Source organism: Spodoptera frugiperda, unplaced genomic scaffold, assembly GCF_023101765.2.
Source record: "Spodoptera frugiperda isolate SF20-4 unplaced genomic scaffold, AGI-APGP_CSIRO_Sfru_2.0 tig00001192_1, whole genome shotgun sequence".
Taxonomy (NCBI): Eukaryota; Metazoa; Arthropoda; class Insecta; order Lepidoptera; family Noctuidae; genus Spodoptera; species Spodoptera frugiperda.
The window spans coordinates 92,416-103,772 of NW_026095725.1; the positions used below are offsets into that span (position 1 = coordinate 92,416).

General features: G+C 33.5%; 1 protein-coding gene across 1 annotated transcript; it reads right to left on the reverse strand.

The window, feature by feature from the left end:
- Nucleotides 1–9,909: 9,909 nt before the first annotated feature.
- On the reverse strand, nt 9,910–11,357 carry LOC118270911 (uncharacterized). The gene is made up of 3 exons (XM_035586717.2): nt 10,728–11,357; nt 10,210–10,421; nt 9,910–10,118 (listed from the first exon to the last, which is right to left on the reverse strand). The coding sequence occupies exons 1-3, from the start codon at nt 10,919–10,921 to the stop codon at nt 10,057–10,059; spliced, it is 468 nt and encodes a 155-aa protein (XP_035442610.2). The 5' UTR covers nt 10,922–11,357; the 3' UTR covers nt 9,910–10,056.

Genomic DNA, 11,357 nt, shown 5'->3' on the forward strand with positions numbered 1-11,357 from the left:
ACCAGAAAATGCACAGTACGCACCGAAAGCAAGCAAACGAACGACTGCGTGGCACACATGTGTTGATTGGGTCAGGTAGTTAGGTAAAAACCAGTTTTCTTTCAACGTCGTCGGCGCAGCGTATACCGTATTACTTCCTAAGTGCGAAAGGGACAAAACTAATGCTATCTCCATCTACGAGTCGACGCTAGCAATCCCCGGGTTCCGAAATGCAAAAATATTAAAAAATACTTTTAGCACGATTGCGAACCGTTCCGATTACATTTTTATATGGGTAGGTGCGCTAAGGTTATCATTGTATACTTTGCAGACGATTTGAGCGCATTACAGAACAGGGGGAATGCGTCATCATTGCTACCATGTTTTTACTGCTTGAAATGTGGTTATGTGCGAAAAAAATAAACGGTTAAATAACTAAAAATACGTATTTTTAAAACAGTCATAACTTTTTCTGAGTGAATTTTTTTTTCATCTAGTAATCAAAATTGTATGGTATTTAGTCGACTTTAAGCTTACATAGCCCTCAATAGTGGTGGAAATTTGGACCACTTCTGCTCATTGTCTTTTAATTTTTAAATGTTGTTGCTTGAAATATTTAAAAAAATTAAGTTATTATGTTGGCTAAACTGTCACTTGTCTATAGAAATATTTTTTACGTCAACCAATCACAGTAGTAATAGATTTGAACGACTTGAAGTCGGCCATACCGCTTATGTTCCAACGTTGGTGCATAAGGCACGTCGGGTCCAAATCTCTTACGCACCACCGTGTGTGCATATGACACTCCATGGGTTAATGGGAAAAATGTTTGAAAGCAGTCAATTGAATGTGCCACCGAATAAACCTATAAACCAAAATACAGAACCTTTACCCTACACTATTGTGGCAGACGCGGCATTCCCACTAAAAACGTATTTATTAAAACCGTATTTATTAAAGCTAAATTAGTTAACAATAATCCAAATAAAATATTTAATTATCGCTTATCACGTGCTCGCCGTACTGTAGAGAATGCATTTGGAATATTACGAGCTAGATTTAGAGTGTTTCAGGGACCTTTACAAGTACAACCAAACATGGCGGACAAGATCGTACTTGCTGCCTGCTGCCTTCATAACTTTTTGACCCAAGACACACAGGAAACACAAGAAACTTTGATGGATGAAAGCGAGGTGAGCGACGGTAATGGCTTAATAGACATCGAACCGTTAAATAGAAATCCATCTCAAGAAGCTATTCAAGTTCGTGAAGTATATAAAACATATTTTGTAAGTCCCCAGGGGCAAGTTCCTTGGCAAATGCAAGCTATTACACAAGGTAGAACACAGTTTAATTAAATAAAGCAGTCTAGTACTTACGGGGTTGTTTAATTTTTTCTCCTATCTCCTCCCAAACAGATGCTCTAATGGATTGGTCCCTGTATTCTTTACATTTGGTGTCATAAATCACTATTGTCGTACTATTTCTATCAAGTCAACTCTTCTAAAACTTTAAATCGAGTGGATAATCAAACGTAAATAAAAACGCACGTGTCTAGCTCTGACGCGTCATAACGCAATACTGTCGCGTGCACACTTGTCTGATGCGACGTCAGGCGGTCGCTCCCCCGCCCACCCACCCCCACCCCTCTGATGCGATCGGAATCTCGTCTGATGCGTCGCATCAGAAGCCGTCACAACAGATTGCGACACACAAATATAAATCTCACCATACTAAATGTATGAAACCGATACTATTCTGATGCGTCACAACACAATACGTCAGACAAATGTAAATCCGGCTTTATTTGCATGTCAAAGAATGTTTAGTTTTTTTGCATCTGCTGAGTTCCCCTTGCATTTTTGCAACCAACCGTTTTGTACAGTTCTATTTCAGACTGATCTTGATTACCTGAAAACAAATAATAGGTATTAAATTTGACTAATATTTTTTTCACCCCTATAGTTACATGTATGGCACATAATTGTGTTTAATAAGAATTATGTACTGCTCTTAAGGCTCTGTCTAACAACCTTAGTACAGCAGGTAAATTACCTGAAATTCAGGATCTATGCCTGCTTATTCATGATGAGATAACAGATAGTTATACGATTGTTAGGGCTCCAACACACAGTGCCGGTGGCCCTGCCACCGGGCAATACATAGTCGTAACCGTATTGCCGGCGGCATTGCCGCTGACACTGTGTGTAGTAGGGTAAACAGTACAATGATTGGTACTCTAAGCTGACCTTAACAAATTAAAGCTTAATTATCGTGAATAAACGATAGTTTCTTTATTTTTTATTGTTTTAACGGGAAGTAAGAAATATAGGGATCAATAAAATACCACATTGAATCTAAAATAATATGTTTTATTAACTTAAAAATCTAATTAAACTTATTTTTACGTAATGTTGTAGTCATTGGCACTTGAGCATAGAGATTGGCACTATAAATTATATATAATCATTGGATTTATTCCATTCTAATACCAAAAACTAATACCACTGGTATTTGTTTTAACTCATATTTTTTTTTCTATTGCGAACCGATACCATTGTTTAAACTAATACCAAAACAAGTTCAAAGATATAAGGTACAGTCAGTAAAAATGTTTTGTGTGTAAATATAAGACCTTTAATTGAAAAAAAAAACAGATAACACCAAAAAAACAAATTATGTTAGCAAACGTCTTGTTCAATGATAAAATATCACTTAAATAATCAACTTCAATATAATTTTAGTTCCTCTCTATACCTGTATAATATTTTTTTTTGCAAAAACATCAAACGGGAAGAATTTACTTACAATCTAAAAATTACAAAATATCTCAAAAAATTAACTCTTAATTGGACGTAAATAAACGGAAAGGATCCATACCAGTACCACACAGAGATAGAGAGAGAGAGAGAGAGAGAGAGACACCATTTCGAGATATTCAATTTTTAAGTTCAAATCGTGTTTCTTCTTTAATTCTTTACTTTAACTTTCTGAAGTTGGTTTTAACTAATGGATAAACACATATATTTTTATTTTATTGGTATCTAGTTCTATCATGACATATTTTTTGAGATATTAGCTAAAATATGACAATGGATCCTTTTCGTTAAAATACTATTTCTTTTTAAATAAAACTTCGTTATATAGTAATATATCTTTTATTTTCAATCACAACTAGGTACCGTCATTTACTATTTTACTTAGAAAGTAGGTAAAATAAATCTTGGAAGAAAAAAATAAAATCAGTATTTTTATCAAAAGGCATGAATGACTAGTAAAAACAATAGACATTACAAAAATCAAATAAAATATTCTTAAAATTAAGTAAACCCTGTATTGCTTAAACTTAATCATCAATCTCATCTTCAATAGGAAAATCAATCCCATCCCCATATCCATCAACATCATCCCTAATATTTTTATTTCCTTTGAGTGATTTATAAAAAGCTATACAGTCTTTTGGTATTAAATCAAACATTGATTTGAGGTCATCTAATTTAACCTGCGGAATCTCTTTACCATTGGGCCATAACAATGTTAAATCTTTATCCGAAATTTCTAAAGATATTTTCTTAGCTCTTTTTTCGATATTCAGCTCCTGAAACTCTACAAGTCTACACTTTCTGTTGTTTTCATAAATATAGAGTACGGTTTTTCTTTTTCGATCAATATTTCTTTAGTTTTTAGCCAATTAATTTTTTTCTTATTAACACAAACTTTTCTGTTAACTAATTTTATTTTTTATTTTATTGGTGCTTAGAAAATCTTCGGTCTTCATTCTATAAACTTCTAATGGTTTCTTTTTCTTGCAGCTTTTCATAACATTGATGTACTTCAGCGGTATAAATTCTATCATGGTATTTCAGTTGACTTTCGATTTTGGAAAAGTCGGTATCGTTAGGAAGAAACGTGTGGCCTGATTCCAAATACTTTAATCTTATAGTTCTGAGAGTTGCGTGGGAACTTAGCACGGATTTCATCATTAGAACTATTTTTATGTTTCGGTTTTGTTCCCCACAGCAATCGCTCCACAATACCAGATCGACCGCTCCTAAGTATATTGAGTCAACTAACATTGGACTAATTTTACAGGAGAGCGATTTTAAGGCAAATCGTTAATATTATTGTGAAATCAAACTTATTGAAAACGTTGTATATGTTTTTTTAATAAAGAATGGAAGCACTTTTTATGGTATAAAATGGTTTTCCTATATTTTGTGTCTAAATGCCATTTTTTGTAGTTAGCTGGGTATACGCTGTCCGGACTCAGTTGGTAAATGGTTTAACTACCAGTTACCTTCATATACATTGTACATCGATATCCATGGTTTCCAGCAAAATATTACGTAACATGATTGTATTTTTATTAAATTTATATTAGTATTGAGCGCTCAAGGTATTTTTGCTGTGCTTAAATATACAATGATGAAATTACATCAGTTGACCCGGTATACTAGGAAAGGACTCTTATGTTGTTAGCATTTAGAAATTCAACGTATACTGGACTGACATTATCTGTATAACGAGATACTCACTTTATATCGAATATTAGATTAACAGTACATAGTAAACATAGAATGACTAAAATCAGCTATGATAATAATTTGAATTATACTAATAAAAACCAGTGAAAATTACTTAGAACGTTAGAAAATGTCAGTTTGAAGATAATTGACAGCTCATAGCCTGTCCTAGATAAAATAAGATTAAGGAGTGCAGTCATAAATAAAAAGACAACTATTTAAATGAATCACAATATTATATTTCTCGCTATAATTAAGTAGGAACATGCTTTCATCAGCTAGCCTCAATTAAGGGCTTATATTATTATGAACAAAATAAAAAAACAAATTATTAACATTAATAGGGTTCTTATCATGAAAAAAACAAAACAATCAAATAGGATTAAAACTGAAAACAAGTACTTCTCTTGTAGGTTCATCAAAGTAATTAGAAATAAAAATCAATTATGTTTAATTATTATGTACGTTAAACAATATTCATAAAAGTAATAGAAATTTTAAAGAATAACATGATACAACATTATTTGTGTTTTATCATAATCTAGCCAATATTAAAGGCTGATCTTACAAAAATTAACAACAAGAAATATAAAAACAAAACAAATAACAAGAATAATAACTGAAAACAAGTACTTCTTTAGTGGGTTTATCAAAGTAATTACAAATAAAAATCACAATGTTCAATACTTTAAACAATATTCATAAAAATAATAGACATTTGAAAGAATATGACTATGTACTTATCGCTATAACTAAATAGGAACATGTTTTAATTATTAGGACGTAGCCTCATTTTGGTTAGTCAAAATAATTAAAACGGAAATCACAATTAAATCACAGGGTAAAAATTAAACAATATAAAAATAAAAAAAACATCTAAAAGGTTAACATTAAAAAAAACAAAATAGAAATCAGTCAGTATCGCTGTCATCTACTACTACATTCGAGTTAGTTGCAGTCAGATTATTAAAAAATAAATGATATTCCCTTGGAATAACCAGCGTCATACAAAGATCCATCAAGTCTTTATGCTTATTTTTATCAATAGGAATAGGTGCATCATAGGCTAAAGGAATGTTATCAATATTAATATGTGTCTCTTTTCGGTTACGCGTAACTTTGGCTTTTTTTAAACAATCTATCCACTGGTAATCATCATCTCGGTAACTCGTTTTATAAAATATCTTAAATGGATGGCTTGCCTTAACTACTATTTCTGTTACCTTATTCCAAGGCATTCTAGATCCGTCATTAGTAGTTATCCAGTTGCTCATGCTTTTAATCTGAGATTTAAAGTCTTTAATTAATTCCTGAGACACTTCAACAACATTGTAAGGATTTTCATCACTTTTGGCAAATCTAAAAGCTGTATACCATTGATCGGGAGTATAAAGTAGTTTGTCTTTTGTCTGTATTTCAATTAAGGCGTGCATACTGTCACCTTCGTTTGGTGTGTGACTCACGACGAGAAATCGATGGCTTATATCTATATTAAACTTCGAACTAGCCAACATATACATTAAGAAAACAATTCTGTTACGGTTTTGGCCTCCGCAGTTGTCTGACCAGAACCGGTAATCTTTGATACCTTCAACGACCGTTTCTTCTATGAACTTATATACACAGCTGGCTATTTCATTAGCACCTCTCCTTGCAGTCTGTTGGTGCCATGAAAAACAATAACCTTTTCGAGATCCCAGATTAAATACCGTGAAATTATATAAAGAAAGTTTACGTTTATAATAAAATGTACTCACATTACCATGAGGCACATTTAGGCACTTTTGAAGATCAAAAGCTGCTGTGAGGATCTCATTATTTTGTAAAGCAGAGTCTTTATCTTCCATTTTCATTTTTCTAGCCTTTTCTTTTTCCTTTAAATGCTCTTCATGCTTCTCCTTATCTGTCTGTGTAATTTGGTTGTTATTTTCATAAATGTGACATTGTTCACAAACATCTTTTTTAGGTTTATGAAAGCCTATATTTAAATATTTATTAATTATATCGCGGTACTGTCTCACACTAGTCACTTTTGAAGCATATTCATTCGCATCAAACCATTCTCTGTATAACTTATACATTTTTGGAAAAGATAAAGAGCCTTCAAGATATTTCTTACTCGAATTTTGGCGCGTGTAGTGAGATGGTACAGGAGCAAATGCTTCGACGTGATCGATAACACTGCGAACCATATCATCATCAACAGTCTTTGGATGGTTGGTATGTCTACCGCGTTGATCTAATTCAATAAATCCATTACCATTCTCAGACTTTTGTATTGCTGTATAAACAAAATTAAAACTTATAGACAGAGTTCTTGAGTTTTGGGCCACACGGAAGGTAATAAGAAATAGAATAAATACGTTTTGACTCCGACAATTTGTTGGACAAGGTGGTTTCATAATCCTTTTATCATGGTTTCTTCCGTTTCTACTGACGTATTCCAAACCTCTATTAACATTATACTTTCTCTCCTGATCCTTCCATTTCTTTTCAAAACGTTCTCTTAGGCGACCTTTATCTCTTTTACGAGCGGAACTCCTCTTACGGCAATTGACGATGTTAGACGGTGAGTATGTAATATCATTAATGTCAGATGCAGGTGTGGCGACCGCAGGACTTTCAATGAACTCGAAGTTAGTAGGTGATGGGGCAAAAGAATTATACTCTGATGGTACTGGCGTAATATCACAATCATTTTCAATGCTGTTAATATGGATGGGCGAATTTCCTGGAGTGTTCTCTATGATTGATGGCGATTGGTCTCTTAATTGATGTCTATTGTTAATATCCGATACCAAAGGTGATGAGCAAGGAATATCGTCCGGAAAAAGCATTGAAGCGTTAGAAGGGATATTTTGCAACAAATCCCTAGTATCATTCAAATCAACATCATCAAGTATTGATAGTTCATTTTCTGTAAAATTTGCACCAGGTGGCAATGGAGACTCTAAAACAAATAGTTAAAATTATAGAACAAAACCAAGATTTTTTTATGAAACGACCCAGCAACAGAAATCCAACTCCGCCTTCTCAAAATACAAAAGCAAATATTCCTATAATTAATTTTGCAAAATAATTTTGAAAAAATATTATCATACTAGCTGTTCCCATCGGTTTTACCCGCGCTGTACCCGTTCCCGTGGGAAATTCGGGATAAAAACTATCCTTTGTGTTAATCCAAGTAACCCTCTACGTGTTTGTCAAATTTCCTGAAAATCGGTTCAGTAGTTTTTGCGTGAAGAGGTAACAAACAAACATACAAACTTTCGTATTTATAATATTAGTAGAACAAGGACTATTATTAACAATAAAATAAAAAATAAAGTAGTACATTGTTACATCCAGATGAGTCAAGTGTTATTATTATAAAATTTGTTCGACGTATACTGATCTAACTGTAGTTGTATCAGTTTACGTAGTACTAAGAAGTTTAATAAAAAAATATCAATCTTAAAGAGATAAAATTACACCTTACAAACATAAATAAATATAACTTACCATCGTTATCCCTGTTTTGCATTATATCATTGATTTCTGTGTTATTGTCTATCGATTCTTTGGTGTTGTTCACATTGTCATTAATCAAATTAATAATTCTTCGTGCTCTATTTGAATGCATTATGAATTAACATTAATTAAATAGATAACATTAAAAGAAACGGCAAACATAAATTGTCTTTTTTCACTTTTAACGAAACATAAAAACAAAACCAAAATTACGTGCGCGCACGCCCTCGTTCGTCGTACACTGAGCCGGAATGAACTTGTCTCAACGCGTACCCCGCGCGTCCCGCGTACAGTGGTACGATGTTAGTTGGATTTGTATACAGTGTACGATATTAATTGTAGGGATGTTCCGATACCATCAAAGTATCGATACCTACTCATATAAATAGTACTCAATTCATTTTCCGATTCTACTTAAATGAATACTCCAAAAGTATCGATACTTACTTATATCGATACTTTTAGATTTTTTAAAATCATGTCTCAAATGTGAAAGGCGTAGAAAATAAAAAAGCAATTTATAAAAGTTATTAACGGTTATTTATTATGTTTTTTATTAACATTACGTTTTAAACAAAAAATTCTTTGGCGTCCAGATTACCCAAAAACAATAATTGCTCTAAATATTTAGGAGACAACCTGTTCCTTGTGTGGGACATCGTTGCACCGGCTTTGGAAAATAGGCACTCACTAGGAACGGATGTTGCAACTACTATTAAATATTGTTGTGCGTACTTGTACAAACAAGGAAATACAAATTTCATATCATCCCATTCTGCAAAGGGGTTGCTTTTTAGGGAAACGACTGGATTTGATAGATAAAGGGAGACTTCATCGCCCTGATGCGATTTTTTTCTCTTTTTATGTCCATGTGCTAACTCTTTGTGATGTTTCCAGAAGTCGTATTCAGGTGGTGCAGTTGATGAGGCATCATCTTCTGACTCACTGGGGCTGCTTTGCTGCCCGACCACCATAGATCTAAGTTTATGGATAGCTCTTCCGCATGCTGCTGGATCTTGAAAATGCAGATTCTTAAATCTAGGGTCTAAAAGCGTAGCAATAGCTGCATGGTCATTTAGTTCTATCATGCCGTACCTCCTTTTTAGCTCTCTCAATAAGACATCCTTACATTCTTTAACAATTGTGGAGTTAGGAGTAATATTATTCAGTTCCGTAGTTAAGCAATTAAGCATTGGTATAACTTTAGAAATTGTTATATATTTTTGGCCAGATGCTTCCCTTGTTACGTATTCAAAAGGTTTTAGTACAGCTGTAAGCTCATTTAGCGTTTCTATTTCCAGAGCACTTGGAAAATCTGGAGCTACTATACTATCGATTACAATTTCTGAAATTATTTTTCGCAACTTTAGGAATCGCTCTAACATAAAGAATGTAGAGTTCCATCTAGTTCTTACATCTGCGATCAGTTTTAAAACTGATTCCTCTGAAACATTATTGCGCATTTGAATTTTTCGTAGTTTATCCGACTGCACGACACTGTTTTTTATCCAATGAACAATTTCTCGTACTTTTATAACAGCCGATTTAACACTTTGCAACTTTAGTGCCTCTTCAACCACGAGATTTATAGTATGCGCAAAACATGGCAAATGTTTTTTTTCACCTAAAGACATTCTTATGGCAGCAAACATTGAACTGGCATTATCTGTTACAGCTACACGAATTTTAGAAAGCGGAATATCCCATTTCTCGAGAACATCAAGAAGGTTTTCAGATATGTATTCAGCTGTATGTCGTTCATTTAATGCACGTGTTGCAAGAAAATACATACACATTTCACCATTTTCAACAAAATGTACTGTGACGCCCATGAAGCCCACTTCATTCATTGTCTCTGTCCATATGTCTAGCGTTAGGCAAAAATTATCGACTTTGGATAATCTAGACTTACAAATAGCAACACAAGCTTCGTACTTTTCCGTAGTCATTTTCTTTAAATATTTGGAACTAGGAACTTTAAAATTAGGTTCCAGTTCTTTCATAAGTTTTAAGAATCCTTCACCCTCAACTATATGAAATGGTCTCATATCTTTGCAGATAAAAATATTAAGGCTTGAATAATTCGGTTATACTTTGTGCCACCAGCTGAAAAAAAAACACATTGTAAACTAAGTAACATAAAATAATACTTATTTATATATTTCATAAAAAAAATAATCAAATATGTTTCGTTTACCTTTAATGGATGAAATTCTATCGAAAGCCTCTTTTATAGAACTACTCAGAAAAAGCCCACTTCCATCATCTGTATTCGTTCTAGTCAATGAAGTTTTACTGTTGCCATCATCGTGATCTGGATTATTTTCTGGTACTTTTGATGTTGATGGTTGGGATAGATCATCTTCCATTGAATGCTTTGAGCTATCCAACGAGACTGTACTTTTTAAACTGAAACATTGCATTTTTCAATAAATATCACATTACCAAAAAAATATAGCTGGATTCGATTTCAATCTAAGTATCGATATGCTGCAAAACATCGATAGTCGCAACACTACACATAAGTTTAACATAAAGTTTTGCAAATTGTATGCATATAAAACTATTTATTATATTATAGGTATATAGTACAAAGACTAGTTAGTATCCTGCCCACTACTTTAAAAGCAATCGCAAAGTTTCATCAAATTAACTAAGTATGACCTCTAGGAACCTTTATAACGAAAGGATTTAGTAAAACGTTAAATATCTTACCTTTGATTTGTCCCTTTATCTGATATTTTCTGTAATTTGCCTTTATCAACAGAGAGTCCATGAGTTTTGGAATGCTTGAACAAATTAGACGTATTGCCACAATACTTCACCGACTTAAAACATTGTTTACATTTTGCCACTGTTTCGTTTGTTTTAGTAAAATATGTCCATATTATTGATTTTGGTGGTGCCATGACAACATTAGAACATTAAACTACTATATATTAAATTACTCGTAATCGCAAACAATCACGCGTGTGTTTAAATAACGAAACGAAAAACAAACAACAATGGCTGCCTGCCTTCTGCTTCTCGATCGGAGAGTCTCGGCGTTGGTCGGCTCCACTCGGCTCGCTTGGCGCGAGTCACGTGACACGTCACGTCACGCGCACACGACCAATGGTGTCCTGAGTTACCGATAACCGAGCGAGAGGGCTTTCGCTCACTCATTCTATACGATGCGTTCGGCAGCACGAATATTTTTTTATAATGACCCTTGTGATTCGATTCGATACCAAGTATTTTTGTTTCGATACCGAGTAAGTATCGAAAGATTGTTTCAATGCCATTTGTAATTGGTATCGAATGAAAAGTATCGAGTACTTACTCGTATTTACTAGTATCGGATTG